This window comes from Rhodamnia argentea, chromosome 4 (genome assembly GCF_020921035.1).
Source record: "Rhodamnia argentea isolate NSW1041297 chromosome 4, ASM2092103v1, whole genome shotgun sequence".
NCBI classification, from domain to species: domain Eukaryota; kingdom Viridiplantae; phylum Streptophyta; class Magnoliopsida; order Myrtales; family Myrtaceae; genus Rhodamnia; species Rhodamnia argentea.
The window spans coordinates 9,673,452-9,690,747 of NC_063153.1; the positions used below are offsets into that span (position 1 = coordinate 9,673,452).

Below are 17,296 nucleotides of genomic sequence, written 5' to 3' on the forward strand. Positions count from 1 at the left end.
ACATACTAAGAGGTGCCTTGTCCCATTTGAGGGTCATGTTATTTGTTCAATTGACGAAAGAACACGAGTGTGTATCCTTTCAATTGACAATTATTTTTGGTAAACGGTTACTGTTCGAACATGTTTTAGCTAGTATATGTTCAACATTTCTGTTCAATGCTTTTAACTTTCTCTTTTTGTTTCTTTCACAAAAATACAGCCATTAATTTCTAATGGTTCCCATTTGAGAGTTCTTGGAGAAAAATCAGAATTGCTATATGATATTCTCATTCCGAGACTTTGTTGTAACCTGGAAGATTTTTGCCGGTAATCATTAGCAACGTTGTGGGGGAAAAATAATTCCTCAAAGAGAGTGTTATCACTCCTCAAAGTATAACTTCATTCTTCCTATTCGACCTTCACTATTTGTCATAACGGATATTGATAAGATATGGGATTCTATGCCCTTATCGATAGTTTTGTTGCAACCCTGCTCACTATGATCGCATGATTTTGCACAATGAATGAACAAAGCCAATCCTTGTTATCCCGAGCACAAATCACATGCCGACTTGATGTACCTTAGTATGTGGCGACGAGTTTCAGAAGGTTTATTATGAATAGTAAAAGAATCACAAAGCATCAATAGCCACGCAAATCGTGTTGCGTCGAAGTTATATCTCATGTCTATTATCTTACACTTAGATGCAATATCTGCCCCGCAACTCAAAGTGGTTGGGTTCAAACGTGGAAATAATGTGTAAGGCAATTTAAACTCATGGACAAAGAGCTCCACAAAGCTTGGGGAAGCCCTTCCAAAGTCAAAAAACAAGAAAGTTGACTTTGCACATCAAGAAAATGTGATGTGAACATGTTGTGCAGATAGGTTAGTCGTTGGAAGTTGCAATAACTTCACAGACACTCTCCATCACCCTTAACCACTTCACCCCAACAAGAATGCCAGAAGAAAGGCACACCATACTGCATGGCGAAGTGGTGGGCACGTACTTCAGACAAACTTCTTTTCTCGGTCTCTTTTTTTTGAAGATGTCCAATGCTTTCTCGTGAAGTACGACATAATAAATTTCTGGTATTCGAAACGAAACTATTTCGTATCGACACTTCATTATCGCACAACATGCAGTAATTGCATCATTGAGATAACACGTGACATGTTGACTTAATATCACGAAACAAATCGAGTATCCTCAGAATCTCTCGAGCGTATTGTCAGGGCCGGCAATTAATGGGCATGTGACGAGCCGAATCGTCAAGAACTTGCGGGCATGATTGAAGCCTCACATTGCGAGAAGATGATCGAATCTTGTAGCTCCTTGAGTGTGCAGCAGCTAAAAAGCATTAAAATATATGACAAAAACAAAATAAAGTCCGGAGTACTTCCAGTAGCTGGGGCTCCGGAACTTGCGGCAATCATTATGATCTCTGTAGCGATTCTGTCATGTTCTTGAAAGATCGAATGATGTGCATGGTCAACGATTTGCTGCGGTTTGAAGGTAAGGACCTGACTTTTTGCGGCGTGTACGAGTTCAGCACAAACCCCTTTTCCAGCTGGATTCTCTTGTCGTTGCCCTAACTTTATCTTCATTCTTTACAAGACTACGCCAATGAAAACATCAGAAATTCCAATCACAAGTCGGGCGCCGGATAAACGACAACCTCGACTGGTGTGAGTGTTTGCAGTCGGTCTTCCCTCATTGACAGAAGCAATCAAAGACCAATCAATCTATACAGTTAAGAAGAAAGTCTTAAAGAGTTTCGCGAAACAAAGTTTGTCTGCTTGTGTATGTATAGATAAACCGTCTGTTGTCGTGCAAATCCGGCCGGACCTCAGCTTGGAAATGGATGTAGAGAGCCATGGACCTGCAAGCCGCCAAGAAAGGGAAGTGACTTAGATGCGGCCAGCTAGGGACCCTCTAATACTTGAGTCAGTTTACATTCTAGGAATACCGCCAACTCCAAGGACCGGTTAGATGTGCATATGTTCACCGAGTTATGTTTTATCTTAGATCCCTTTACACCGGCATGGTTCACTAAAGCTCTTACAAGACCCCAAATTCGGAAAGCTCATCAACTTCTCAAGTACATTCATCGAGTATTTCATCTGTCACTTGAAATTACTAAGCCTACTCACCGCTACACAAGTATCAAATTCATATGAAGAACGTATTCCTTCATCCGGAGATCCTTGCAAAGTATTTGATCAATTTTACCCCAACATCACGACACCGGTGTGATCTCAATCCATCAAACCACTCGGCTGACATCGACGAGTAATATTTGAAAAAGAGACCGTTCGGAATCCTACAAATGGTAAACGCAGGTAGTTAAGCTCCCGCGTTTTGTCCATTTCAACTGGCCTCAGCTTTCTAGAATCCTGAGTGGCTTTTGAAAGATACCCTTAAAATATGTGAAGAAATTGGGGAAAAATAAGGAAGATGAAGATAAAGTCAGAGTTCTAGATAATAGAATTGGTTCACTAAATTCAAATGAAATTGACGGGCAATCAGAAAGTGGCGTCCTCCATGACATAAGGAAATATATCTGGGATTTTCTCACCAGAGGCTCCGTTAGGTAATCGTTTTACACCAAATTTTTAATTTCTTTTCCGGAAAAAAGAAAGTCAGCACTTATATAAAGATAGCCAAATAGGTAAGAACTAATGCAGGTTGTAAACATCGGTTCGCGACATCAATCGGTCACAAATCCTTGTCAGCAACCTCATCTTCGTTACTATCCCGCGACTATGACAGAGGCATCTCTCATGGGAAACTAGTCTTCGCTTCTAGAGGGGGAAACCAAATCAAAACATTTGCATGCAATACATAAGGTAAGCCTCTTAAATGTACATTCCAGAGAGATGGACTTCACAAATAACAGAGGAAAGCTAGTTTTCCAAGCCTAACCTACAAATTGCGCAGGTAAAAATGGGTCATATAGATGCTTTGTCGAGATCTACCTGGTAACTCGGGGCCACAAGGCCCTTGATCCCATGCGAGAGAATGTCTTAGTACAGAGATATGTGCAGAGTAAGAGATAATTGACAATAAATCATATGACTGAAGCAAAGTCGATAGGAAGAACTGCAGATGGCATCGGCTGTTAAATGCATCTAATGAAAAGAATCCGGCATAAATTTACAAGATTTGCTTCCAGAGCTTCCTGGGAGTCGTTTTTCAGTCTCCAAGCAGAATTCTTCTTGACCCGGCACATTCCTCATTCCGACTTCAGGAACTCTTCTAAAACAATTATAAAAACAGTGTCGAAAAAATCCAAACGAATTGACCAATCAAAATTCCTAGGTGGAGCAGATTCAAACTATATACCTTAGTTGGGAACCCTGTTGTCCATTGCATAGCCTGTTTGGGCATTGGAGCATGCACCCTTGTCATCTGCAGACCGTTGGAATGTCTGAATGCGAGATTAAATTCGTGAAGTGTTCCAAATATTTGCATCATCGGAAAGAAGGTGAAATAACAAGAAACTAAGAATGTGTATGTATTCTATAGAACCATTTGAAATTTGAATAGAGCAGAACAAAGAGATGCCGCCTCATCAGCATGACGAAAAGAATGCCTTCCTCTTCATTAGTTCCTCTAGTTATCAAAGGTCTCAAGTAGGATTTGTTTCGATAGTAGGACTTACCATATGTAGTCAACTGTACCCATAAAGCATCGGTTGTAACTGGTGACCATGGGTTCCCCGTTTGTGTTTCTAGTCCCAGAAGAATCCTGCATAGATGCATGCATTGATATCTTGGTTTTGACTCCTTTGTATGCAGTCTATTATACAAGTACACTAAAAATAAACAGATCAAGAAAGAATCTCGAGAATGTATAATCAACCTCTACTTCGGCATACGTGCTCTTAAGTTTGAGGGTATGCTCCAAAAAGAGACAATCTGCACTGCCAGTAGCTGGAGCTATCTCCATCGGTGTCCACAAGGAAGGATCATAAGTAGAGATCTCCCCTTCAACAGGCTCAAAATCCGAACTAGATGAAAACTCCTTGACAATTGGACTACCAGGAGAGGAATCTGCACCTCCTAAGTCGTGTAATGCAGATAAGAATGTGTCATCATCCTCATAAGAACATCCAACTTCCGTGCCAGAGTCTTCTGGCTCATTGAGAGACAACTTCTTCAGTTCCTCATCTATTGAGTCACCCATGGTATCCACAAGTAACTCACTACGTAAGGTTGAAGGATTATCCTGTTTGTCGTCGGCTGATTGAGATATTACCTGCCCTGCAACTTTCAGTTCCTCGTCTATCGAGTCACCCATGGTATCCACAAGTAATTCGCTACGTAAGGTTGAAGGATTATCCTGTTAGTCGTTGACTGATTGGGATATTACCTGCCCTGCAACTTCTGAAGAAGTGGTTTCAGCATCATCAGAAGTAGACTATTGGCACGACAACACAAACGAAGTGATCTTCGCATCACTTGAATCTAGAGATTCAGGATCTACAGTAACCCTACTAGTATAGTCTTCGCCTGTAATGGAAGCTGTCGATACAACATCTTTGCAATCTTTTGCTTGAGAATTATTTAAATCAGATAGCTCAGTGACACATGAAGAAGCCATATGATAAGTACATTTATCTTTGCCTGACTTAATCGTTAGCGGTCCGCCCTAGGAACTAATGTGTTGCTAGAGACCGCTTATGACTTGTGGGCCAAAAATGATTTTGAGCACACTGCTAATATTTAGTAAACCTAAAGGGTCGCACACAATAACGAACTAAGTTTGTATTTTCTCTGTGCCTTGATCTATTTAAGAAATAGATTTTAATTTATTCTGATATTCTAAATATTTACTCGATCGTGCATGTTATGAGATAATGATTAAACGCACGATTGGAGATAGACGGTTTGGCGGGCTCGAATCGCCTGTCCCCGCTTATTTTGTTACGTGTAAATATTGAGGCTATATATAGCCAATTATTAAGAAAAAAATCCTTGAGACAGTGAAAACTCTAGAGACGCCTCATAGAATTAAAAAAGTTTTATTCCAAAGGAAAAAAATACAAAGAATCGTTTTCTGCTCTTAGATCTTTGAGAGAGTCTCAAATATCACAGGCAATCAAGCAAGAGGAGCTCCAAGATCCGTAAGCTAGCACTTGGATCGTTGGAGATTTCAGTTCGTGTGTGTGAATATCGGTAGAGGCGCAACACTTGAGGCTCTAATCCAGACGCAACCGATTGCCAATTTATCTTCGATCCGCAAAAGGTACGTCTTGAACTCTTATTGATTTCAATATACGAATGGATCCTGTCTAGGGTTTTGATTTATAAATATATTCCGCTACGTTTTAACAATCCCGAAACACCCTCATTAACATCATCAAGAGAAGACATGGTTCTTCCAATCAAAGTATTAGAGCTTGGTTCTTTGTCCAAAAAAGTATCAGGAGGTAATCCATTTTTATTTGCAGCATCGTCTGCTGGATTCTCGCTCGAGTCTTTTCTCAATTCATGATTAAGTTCGCTGTTGTCACTTGCACTCCGCCTGTTTGTGCAAGATTTAGTAGAGGATGCCAGATCACTGTCCATACACCTATGCTGAAAAGGGTCATCCACATTAAGAGAATTTTCCTTACCGTTATCTTGGATCCTCCGATTCTGCTCATCCACGGTAGAATCTTTTAGCTTATTGTTGTCCATCGGGAATTGAGGTTGACCACTGCTCGTAAAGGAGAGAAACAATGTTGACAGTAGAACCATCGGCAAGTTCAAGTTCCTCTTACAGCTCCAAAATTTGATGTAAACTTGCCGAGTGTTTTCACTATGTGGTATTGTGGATGAATTTCTACAGAGACTTGACCAGATACTTTATCTCTATCTAGTCCAAACAAACTTAATTGCCAAATCAAATGAAGCACACATGAGTTAAGAGGCACACAGCATCGCCACCCACACACCTATATCATTTCCAAAATAACTGAAAAGAGATGGCATGATTATAGGAAACCCTCTAGATTCGGATTTGATTAGTCTACCAATTGAATTTGATCATGTTGTAAGCCTAGTAGATTTTTTAAACAAGGAAAAAGACACCGTTGGAAAAATCTTGAAAGCAAACCATGATGGCTGTCCTTTCTCATTCCTCAAATAGTGCTTTGAAACTTCTAAATCTTCATATGATATAGGCAAAACTTTTGTGCTAACATTTATTGGGTTTATAGTCTTCCCTTATCGGAAGAATGTTATTCATCCACAAGTAATCTCTGTTGTACAACAGTTTTGTTCTAGAAAAAATATTGTCTTTACGGTGCTTACGTAAACCTTTTTGTCTCTCACTAGATTCATATAAGGAAAGGAAAAGATTTTACATGCATCTTCTGAATTATTGCAAATCTAGTTCCTTTCTCACATAAAAAAAGTTGATAGGCTATTCACATTAGCTGATATTGGTGCTTCGGATAACCCAATCCTAAGTTTTAAGGAAAATCAAGAAAAGTCTCTAGATTATCATTATTCACTCTGTTCCATGATATGATGCACGAAGAGATCGAGACTTATGTCGATGATATGATCTTGAAGACTCGATGCAGAGAAGATCATGTGGAAACCTTAACGAAGTTATTTGATTGGCTTCGAAAGTTTAACTTGTGCCTCAATCCGGCAAAATGCGTGTTTAGGGCAATATTTGGCAAATTACTCAGCTTCATTGTTAGTAGTAAGGGTATTGAGATTGACCCGTAAAAAATGAAGGCCATTTGTGAAATAAAATCTCCCTCTTCGGTGAAGGAAGTTCAAAGTATGATGGGCGGACTGAACTATATAGCTTGATTTATTTCCTAGCTATCTGAGACAGCCATGACTTTCTTTAAACTTCTCAAGAAGAATGTGTTGCTTGGATGGGATGAAGAGTGTGAGCAAGCATTCAATAAGCTTAAGCACTACTTGATGAATCCGTCGTGCTTGTTTCGCCGACACCGGGGCAACCTCTGATCCTCTACCTTACGATCCACAACGAGTCTCTAGGCACCATGCTTGCTTAGAAAAGTGAAGAGGATGGAAAAGAGCGTGCGATTTATTATTTGAGTAAGAAGTTCACCGATTCTAAGATAAACTATCCTGAAGCGTAAAGAATGTGCACAAGATCGGTCTCGGGGCTTCACAGATCGAGGCAATATATTTTGCATTACCGGATACTACTTGTAAGGGAGTGTGATCCCATCAAGTACTTGCTCAATCAACTCGATTTAGTTGGAAAACTGGCGAAATGATAGATTCTCATCTCAGAATTCGACGTTCGGTTCTTGTCTTGAAAATCGGTTAAGGGATGAGTAATTGCTAATGTCCTGGCCGAAAATCCTGGGGCAAATGAAGATCCGGGTCCGCCGGAGGACAGATTCATGTCAATTGAAGAGCATGTATGGACCATGTACTTTGATGGGGCCGTGAACTTGTTAAGATCGAGTATCGGGGCAGTTTTAATATCCCCGGGCGACATCATTACCTTGTGGCAGCGAAACCGATATTTCCTTGCACGAACAATATCGCTAAATATGAAGCATGCATCCTTGGGTTACAAGCTGCAATCCAAATGAGAGTAGCTCGACTTAAGGTGTTTGGAGATTCGGCCCTCATTATTCTTCGGACCATTGGTAAGAGGCAAACTAGAGATGCCAAGTTGCAGCCTTATCATGCGTATTTAGAGGATTTAGTGGAAGAGTTTGAAGACGTTTCGTTTGAATACTTGTCAAGGACTCCAAACTATTTTGCCGATGCTCTGGCTACATTATCGGCAATGCTACAAGTCACGAGTGGATTAGAAGTTAAGCCTTTAAAGATACGGGTCTTACAGAAGGCGGCTTATTGCATGGCCATGACAGAAGAGCTCGACGGCAAGCCATGGTATCATGATATCATGGCATATCTTCGGACACAGAAGTTTGCCGAGAAGAGCACCGCATCCGACCAAAAGTATATCAAGAAAATGATATCAAAGTTCTTCTTGAGCGGGGAATGCCTATACAAAGGGTCCTATGATTCGATTTTATTAAGGTGTGTTGATTCAACCGAGGTTGTTTATCTAATGCTAGAAGTGCATGAGGGGGTATGTGGTCCGCACATGAATGATCATATGCTAGCCAAAAAAAAAATAATGAGGATGGGTTATTATTAGCTTACGTTAGAGAGTGATTGCATTCAGCATGTCCGAAGTTATTACAAATGCCATATCCATGGTGACAAGATTAATATTCCATCGAATGAATTGCATCGGATGTCTAAACCATGGCCATTTTCTATGTGGGGCATCGATGTAATTGGCTTGATTAATCCTAAAGCATCAAATGTACATCGATTTATTCTGGTTGCTATTGATTACTTTTTGAAGTGGATCGAAGCTATGTCCTTTACGGTAATCACGGCAAGGAATGTAGTGAAATTCATTCATCGTGATATTATTGCTAGATATGGTGCACCCGAGACCATAATCACCGATAATAGGTCGAATTTGAATAAAAAATTCATGGATGAGTTGTTCAAGGAGTTCAAGATCAAACATCTGAATTTATCCCCGTATCGCCCACGGATGAATGGAGTGGTCGAAGCAGCTAATAAGAACATCAAGAAGATTTTGGCTAAAACAGCTGAAAATTATTGTGATTGGCATGAGATCCAATTGAGGTCGAGAAAATCTATTTAATCGGTTCAAATGCTTACGTGATGAAAATGGAATAAAAAGACAGTTGACTATTCTAACGATTCCTCAACGTAAAGGAGTTGCAAAGACAAGAAACAGATCCCCATGGAAATGGTTAGGTCTATGATGGCACAGACTAATTTGCCTATTACCTTTTGGGGTGAAGTTTTGTTGATTGTTGTCAAGATACTTAATCGTGTATCTTCTAAATCAGTTATTTTCACTCCATATGAGTTGTGGGCAAGTCAAAAATGAGATTTGAGTTTTCTTAGACCTTGATATGCTTACTATATACACGAGTTCTTCGACAGATATAAAAATTGGGTCCCAAAGGCAAAAAGAGTATCTTCATGAGATACCGAGGGAGCTCGAAAGGGTATGTATTATAGGTGAGCAAGAAAGTGGGAAGTGTAACTGAATTTGAATCACGAGATGTCACATTCTTATTAAATGAATTTTTGAAAAAGTGCTAGATAGGTGAAGAATATTCTTTGGATAGTGATAATGATTTTAATGGGGCATCTCATCTAAGTGGAAGCAATGTCAGAAGTGGGGAATTTATTTCGAACCAATCTCAATTGCAACAACTTGATGTGAAGATGTCGTCGTTATCTAATCCGAGTGATTGCGTAAAAGAGAATGATGTACTAAGTATACAATCCCTAATATGGTAACCAAGTCGCCGAGTGAGAACGTAATGGAGCATGATATACTAAGTGTACAATCTCCAATTTGGCAAAAAGTAGCGAAAAGTCCTCTGTTGACTCATCGACGTTTAGACATTGAAGATAAACCTTTCATGGTCGCTCTACAAGAGAGGATGAGCCAAGAAATGTAAATGAGGCTTTGACTTGTCATGATAAGGAAAAATGGATAAAATCACTAGAAGAAGAAATGGAGTAAATGATATCAAACCAAATTTGGGAACTGGTTGATCTTCCAAACGGACACAAAGCCATTGAGAACAAGTGGGTTCTCAAAACAAAGCGTAAAGCTGATGACTCGATTGAGAGATATAAGGTTTGCCTTGTGGTAAAAGGGTATAATCAAATAGAATGAATTGATTATGAAAAAGTTTTTTCTCTTGTGGTGAGATTTACCTTAATTTATCTTATTTTGCCAATAGTATTAGTATGGATCTTGGATTACATCAAATGCATGTAAAGATTGCAATTCTTAATGGAGAATTCGTAGAAGAAATTTTTGTGAAACACCTGCTAGGTTTGTTACAAATGGCCAAGAACAAAAAATATGTTGACTTTTGAGATCGATATATAGCCTTAAGCAATCTTGTAAACAATGGTATATACTTTTTTTCGTAATGCCATAGTGGCATAAGATTTTGTAATGATTGATGAAGATCATTGTGTATAGATCAAAAGATCTAAAGATCAATTTGTGGTTTTATCATTATATGTTGATGATATACTAATTCTTGGGAACAATATGGAGTTTGTAAATACAGTCAAGAATTGGTGATGTTCCAATTTTGAAATAAAAGATATGGGTGAATCTGCATACATTCTTGGAGTTAAGATTTCAAGATATTGTTCAAAAAAATTGTGATCTTTTTCACAAGAGACTTATACAGATAAAGTCGTTGAATAGTTTCGTATGCAAGATTGTAAATCCAAAATACTCCCATTGCGGAAGATGAAAGTTTGAGCAGTAAAATGTGTCCTAAGACTCCACATGCAAATGAAGAAATGGAAAGTGTTCCATATGCTAGTGCTATTGAAAACCTTAATGTACGATGTGATATGTACAAGACCCGATATTTGTTATGCGGTTGGAATGGTGAGCAGATACCAATCCAATCCAAATCAAGTACATTGGATTGTCATCAACGGAATTATGAGATATCTGAAAAGTATTGTCGATTTTTTGTTGAGTTATCAAGGTAGAGATCTGCGCCTTAAAGGCTATACTAATGTTGACTGATAAAGAGGTTTAGATAAAAGGAAATCTACCTCTAGGTTAGTTTTCTTACCGTGCAGTGGCGCAATTCCTTGAGTAGTAAGAAGTAATCGTGTATAGCCTTATCCACAATGGAAATTGATCTCGTGGTGTTATCAGCAGCAGTACAAGAGATTGTTTGGCTTAAGAGATGTTTGGGTCAATGAGGTGTTGTTAAGGATGCTACGGGTTCAATTATTGGTTAATTGTGATAGTCAAGCAGTAATAGCTTACACTAAGGATCCCTTGTAAGACAAAACAAATAAGACATGAAATATATTTTTGTGAAAGATGTGGTTGTACGAAAAGTTGTGTACGTGCGGTACATATCTACGTATAGAATGATGGTAGATCCTATGACGAAGTCAATTCCTAGAGATGTTTTCATTAGTTATATATTAACAAAGGGATTAGTTCCCTACATTGAAATCTTTGGAAATGCGTAGAAGTTGTAATACTGGATTTTTATATTTCCGAAAGTTCACAGTTAATGGTATTTATTATTATTATTGATGACAATGAGTTTGTATGACATTTATGCATATTAATGATTAGTACATTATATATTGAAAAAGTATGTCGGATAGATAAAAGATTAGCACACTCACACGGGTAATCGCCTCTATTTACTGTGTGACGAATAGAGATGAGACGATTTCAAGCTTATTATATTGGTGATAATTGAGAGCTCAAGCTTGAAATTTTGATGTCGCCTTAACAAGAATGTTAAGATGAGATCATAATAAGTTATGCTTGAAAGTGAAGTAATTACGTATTTCACTTTATCTGTCTTTGATGTCAGATGTGAGTTCTGATGGATTCTTTGAAGACAGTAGATTTATGAACTCAAGTTAAACATTTGGAATGTTTGAACTATCATATGTACGGTATTAAATGTAGAGACATACACTACATGGAAAAAGAGAGAATACCGTACTACGTACTTCATATTACGTATGCAAGAAACAACCAAGAAGAGTTTGCAAGAGTATTAATTTCAACTCAGTAATCGTGTGAGATTCTTGAGGATATGAGTTCCTCAACATAGTGCCCTCACCACTTTGACCTATTCTTGAAATTTTGATTCAGTGTTTGCTATCCTAGAGTGTTGCCAATGATCATGAATGATTCGATCTAGTGGGACATTTCTGAAAAAGTGAATTGAGTTAAAAGAAGAGATTTTAAGGAAAGAGGGAGATCAATTTGTAGTTAACGTCATATTATCATTTTGTGTTCACAAGTTGATCAATTATGATTATATGAGTGTAATCATAATTGTAAATACAATACATATCGAACTTTGAAGAGATCATGAGAGATATAAGACTGATTGATCTAGGATACATCATACTAGATCTACTCTAAATTATGATGCCCAATGTGAGATGCTATATATTCCTAACAAATGTATGGCAATGAGTTCTTAGAGTATGCTGGTCGCACGGATTATTTGTCCATATGAACTTTGCAGTGAAAAGAGAAATAGAGATGTTTAGCCTTTTATGGGCGAATGGAAGATGTTGGGAAAGATTGTGCCCATTAAGGGAAAAATCAATACCTGCCTTTATTGCGATAATTGATTTCCAATTAATGCAGATTTATTTCCTATTCAAAACAAAAGAGAGATGAGATAGTGTCTTCTCTTTCACAGAACATACGTCATTCATTCAATCAACACTAAAACTCTCTATAAAACTCTCTTGGTAGAGAACTCTTTCGAAGAACGATTGGTCGGCGGATCTAGGTCGTTTTCTCATCTGCAATTAGGGCCCTTAATCTGTGGCTACCGAGGTATGTTCGTTCTACATGATATACTTTCCCGATCAATGATTCAAGATGATTATAGGGCATGTAATTTAGTGTAATCCGTTGCCTATATGTACGTATATGTATTGAGATCCAGCACGACAGCAAAAGAGTAGTTCAACGAAGGATTCTGTCTTCACCTAGCAACACCATGGAAACTTCAGAAATTCCTAAAAAGGGAGAAAAAGGAAAAAAAATAAATAAATAAAAACAGAGAAATTAGAAGCTTCTAAATAAGACCGAGTACCTTACCCAAAAAAAAAAAAAAAAGACCGAGTATATGTACATGTGTAGCAGTTTCAGGTAGATCAATTGAACCTCGAGCAGCTGAGCTTGGCCTCGCAGGGACTCTCCCAGGACCAATGAAGCTTTCCAGCATTGGAACGCCGCTTCTCTCTCCATTTATACTCGTCCTCCTCCTGTTATTGACGGTGCCGCCTCATCTCTCCCGTGCCGACGTCGGCACCGGTGCCCACTACAGTCCTCCGTACACCCGTACGTACAATCTCTATCCCTCTATCGCTCTCGCTCTCGCTTGCGAATGAGTTTAATCATCCTTGTGTTTCAGCAACTGCGTGTTTCGGCAACGATCCGGCGCAGTTCCCGTCGAGCAACTTCTTCGCGGCGGCAGGGGAAGGGATATGGGACAACGGAGCATCGTGCGGGAGGCAGTACCTGGTGCGGTGCATCAGCGCCTCGGTCTCCGGGACCTGCGTTCCCGGCAAGACCATCCAAGTCCGAATTGTTGACCGCGCGCTGTCCTCGTCCTCGCGTCCCTCGAGCAGCGGTGCGACCGTCGTCCTATCCACAACGGCGTTCGGCGCGATCACGAAGTTGTCCGCTGCGGCAATCAACGTCGAGTACCAACAGTGCGTTCGTTTGTCCTCACCTAATTTTGTCTGTCTTTTGATACAAACTAAGCACCCTTTTGATGTTTACCTAAACAAGACACGAGTTCAGGGAGAGAAACCTGAATCTCACACGGTTTCAACGTGGATAAGCTCTAACATGGTATGTCATGTCCTAACTGCACGGTTACACAAAAAGAATGATTTAAAAATTATTTTTTAAAATATAATTATTCATATTTCTTACAAAAATAAATGAATCTTTCGCAAAACTATTTAGACTAAAATTATTATCGATAATAAAGATATTTTTTTATGAAATAAATATTTCAAGTGATAAAAGCGATTATTTTTTAAGAAAATATTTTTTAAAGTATTCGTTCTTCCCCAAATAAATAGAGTTTGAAAGTTTTGACATGCTTGGCTAATTTTGGCTGACTAGCCGATATGTATTGCACCATATATCGTCATCGCCTGTGAGCGATGACGTCATGACTTAATGATTTGCCTTTTTTTTTTTTTAATTTCAAATAGGAATAGAAGACTGCTTTGATTTTTTCCGTGGAGATGTAGTTTTGGATATTGGCACGCTTCAGAAAAAACTGATAACGACGGCAAATTTTTTTTTTTTTTTTTACATCTCTTTCGCAGGGTTTGATGGGAACACACAACATGCACATTTGAGCTGGTCAATGACTTCGCCCCTCTAGTGATTGAGGAATTATCCGGAGAAAATATCATAGAATCGGTTTAATCATAAATCTTTCAATTTTATCGATTCGATCCTAAATTTATTATACAATAGTCAATTCAGTGTATCGTTAGATAGCACAAGTATTTAATATAGTTATATTTTATGATAGCTTGTTTTTTCTTGTTAGAGTAAGATAGCTGATTTTGTTATTAAATTAAGTTACTTCCTTTCCCGTAGATATTGTCCCGATGATCGTAAGAAATTCGAGGTTAGAAAAGATATTGAGATAATTGTCCAAAGAGTCCTAAAACTTATTGCATTTTTACCAATTCAGTTCAAAATCTTTAAATATTGTCAATTGAGTCCACAAGGTCAATTTTAACCGAAATTCACCGGCATGGATGCCGGTCGTCCCACGTAACACAGGTGGCGCCGACGTGGACAATCTTAAAAAGTATCTTAATAATTTATTTTGATGTTTTTTCCTTTCTTTTTCCTTTTGCTAGTGGATGACTTAGCGGGCTGGTGTCGCTTGGGAGTCCACATTAGTAATTTCTTGCCCAAAATTAACAAGAATGGATTCAATTGGCAAAGTGTGAAAATGTTTATGACTCAGTTGATAGAATTCAAAGGTTTAGAATTCAAAGGTTTATGAGTGAATTTACAAAAGTGCAATAGGGTTTTAGGATTTTTTGGACATTTTCCCAAAAGCTATGAAGTTGACTTACTTTTGACCAAAAAAAAAGTTGACTAACTTGTTCTAATAAATATAATCTGAATTTAGATCCTGTGTAGGTGATGCCAAGTCATCCTTCCTTCCTTTTTTAAAGTTGAGAAATTATTGTCAAAATGTACTTGAATAAACGAAAACCAATAACAGTTCTAGATCCAAAACCGAAACATTTTGAATTCATTCAATATGTAATGGCAGTTAGTAAATGATTCCTCCTGAGATATTATTCGGCCTCCTTTGTTCTTTTCACGTTCATCGGGGAACACTGGATGACCAAGATCACAAGAAGCTTTTCCTCTATCTCTCATATGGTGATAAAGATGACATTAATTCACACCGAATTGGTAAAGAATATATACTATCTGAGATGCCACCTTTATCTTTCTTTAAACTTTATTCCTAGTTGACAACCAATTGGGTCAACAAATTCGATTTTGATCTACCAATCCCTTCTTGTCCTTGACCTTCTAGGATGAATGGGACTGCTTTTATTTCCCTGTTACTTTCTAGTTCGCATCCACATCAAAAGACACTGTTGGTAGTTTGTTTGTAAAACAAATGAAGAGATGCATTGTCCCATTTGATGGTTATTTTATTTGTTCAATTGACAAAAGAACACGAGTGTGTATCTTTTCAATTGACGATTGTTTTTGGCTAACGGTTACTGTTCGAACATGTTTTAGCTAGTATATGTTCAACATTTCTGTTCAATACTTTTAACTTTCTCTTTTTTGTTTCTTTCACAAAAATACAGCCATTGATTTCTAATGGTTCCCATTTGAGAGTTCTTGGAGAAAAATTAGAATTGTTACATGATATTCTCATTCCAAGACTTTGTTGTATCTCGGAAGATTTTTTCCGATAACCATTAGCAGTATGTTGTGGAGGGAAAATAATTCCTCAAAGAGAATGTTATTACTCCTCAAAGTTTGACTTCATTCTTCCTATTCGACTTCACTATTTGTCGTAATAGACATCGATAAGATATAGGATCTCATTCCCTTATCGATAGTTTTGTTGCAACCCTGCTCACTATGATCGCATGATTTTGCACAATGAATGATCAAAGTCAATCCTTGTTATCTCGAGCACAAATCACATGCCGACTTGATGTACCTTAGTATGTGGCGACGAGTTTCAGTAAGTTTACTAAGAATACTAAAAGAATCACAAAGCATCGATAGCCACACAAATCGTGTCGCGTCGAAGTTATATCTCATGTCTATTATCTTACACTTAGATCCAACATCTGCCCCGCAACTCAAAGTGGTTGGGTTGAAGCGTGGAAATAATGTGTTAGGCAATTTAAACTCATGGACAAAAAGCTCCGTAAGGCTTGGGGAAGCCCTTCCAAAGTCAAAATACAAGAAAGTTGACTTTGCACATCAAGAAAATGTGATGTGAACATGTTGGGTTAGTCGTTGGAAGTTGCAATAACTTCACAGACACTCTCCGTCACCCTTAACCACAACAACCCAACAAGAACGCCAGAAGAAAGGCACACCACACTGCACGGCGAAGCGGTGGGCACGTACTTCAGACAAACATCTTTTCTTGGTCTTTTTTTATTTATTTATGTCCAATGCTTTCTCGTGAAGTACGACATAATAAATTTCTGATATTTGAAATGAAATTACTTCGTTTCGACACTTCATTATCGTCACCATTAAGTAATTGCATCATTGAGATCACATATGACATGTTGACTTAATATCACGAAACAAAATCGAGTATCCTCATAATCTCTCGAGCATATTGTCAGGGCCAGCAATTAATGGGGCATGTGACGAGCCAAATCGGCAAGAACTTGCGGGCATGATTGAAGCCTCACATTGCGAGAAGATGATCGAATCTTGTAGCTCCTTGAGTGTGCAGCAGCTAAAAAGCATTAAAATATATGACAAAAACAAAATAAAGTCCAGAGTACTTCCATTAGCTGGGGCTCCGGAACTTGCGGCAATCACTATGATCTCTGTAGGGATTCTGTCATGTTCCTGAAAGATCGAATGATGTGCAGGGTCAACGATTTGCTGTGGTTTTGAAGGTAAGGACCTGACTTTTTGCGGCGTGTACGAGTTCAGCACAAACCCCTTTTCCAGCTGGATTCTCTTGTCACTGCCCTAACTTTATCTTCATTCTTTACAATACTACGCCAATGAAAACATCAGAAATTCCAATCACAAGTTGGGCGCCAGATAAACGACAACCTCGACTGGTGGGAATGTTTGGAGTCGGTCTTGCCTCAATGACAGAAGCAATCAAAGACCAATCAAGCTATACAGTTAAGAAGAAAGTCTTGAAGAGTTTCGCAAAACAAAGTTTGTCCGCTTGTGTATGTATAGATAAACTGTCTGTCGTCGCCCAAACCCGGCGGATCCTCAGCTTGGTAATGGACGAAGAGAGCCATGGACCTGCACGCCGCCGAGAAAGGGAAGTGACTTAGATGCGGCCAGCTAGGGACCCTCTAATACTTGAGTCAGTGTACATTCTAGGAATACTGCCATCTCCACGGACTGGTTAGATGTGCATATCTTCACCGAGTGATGTTTTATCTTAGATCCCTTTCACACCAGCATAGTTCACGGAAGCTCTTACAAGACCCCAA

General features: G+C 38.7%; 2 protein-coding genes across 2 annotated transcripts; one reads left to right on the forward strand and one right to left on the reverse strand.

Annotated features, from left to right (window-relative positions):
* Positions 1–3,109: 3,109 nt before the first annotated feature.
* LOC115750079 (carbon catabolite repressor protein 4 homolog 6-like) lies at positions 3,110–4,605 on the reverse strand. Its single transcript, XM_030687229.2, has 4 exons — positions 3,843–4,605; positions 3,643–3,728; positions 3,324–3,356; positions 3,110–3,236 (listed from the first exon to the last, which is right to left on the reverse strand). Exons 1-4 carry the CDS (start codon positions 4,278–4,280, stop codon positions 3,110–3,112), a joined length of 684 nt encoding a protein of 227 aa, XP_030543089.1. The 5' UTR covers positions 4,281–4,605.
* LOC115750056 (EG45-like domain containing protein) lies at positions 3,702–13,994 on the forward strand. Its single transcript, XM_030687210.2, has 4 exons — positions 3,702–3,707; positions 12,744–12,911; positions 12,985–13,285; positions 13,916–13,994. The coding sequence occupies exons 2-4, from the start codon at positions 12,779–12,781 to the stop codon at positions 13,920–13,922; spliced, it is 441 nt and encodes a 146-aa protein (XP_030543070.1). The 5' UTR covers positions 3,702–3,707; positions 12,744–12,778; the 3' UTR covers positions 13,923–13,994.
* Positions 13,995–17,296: the final 3,302 nt, after the last annotated feature.

What these genes read in the sequence shown, in the direction of transcription:
- LOC115750056 (XM_030687210.2), top strand. Translation starts at nt 12,779, where the DNA reads ATGAAGCTTTCCAGCATTGGAACGCCGCTTCTCTCTCCATTTATACTC. An exon ending in CTACAGTCCTCCGTACACCC is followed by an intron (nt 12,912 to 12,984) that starts GTACGTACAATC and finishes CTTGTGTTTCAG; the next exon opens with CAACTGCGTGTTTCGGCAAC.
- LOC115750079 (XM_030687229.2), bottom strand. Translation starts at nt 4,280, where the DNA reads ATGGGTGACTCGATAGACGAGGAACTGAAAGTTGCAGGGCAGGTAATA. An exon ending in GGTACAGTTGACTACATATG is followed by an intron (nt 3,357 to 3,642) that starts GTAAGTCCTACT and finishes ATGCCCAAACAG; the next exon opens with GCTATGCAATGGACAACAGG. An exon ending in CAACAGGGTTCCCAACTAAG is followed by an intron (nt 3,237 to 3,323) that starts GTATATAGTTTG and finishes TAATTGTTTTAG; the next exon opens with AAGAGTTCCTGAAGTCGGAA.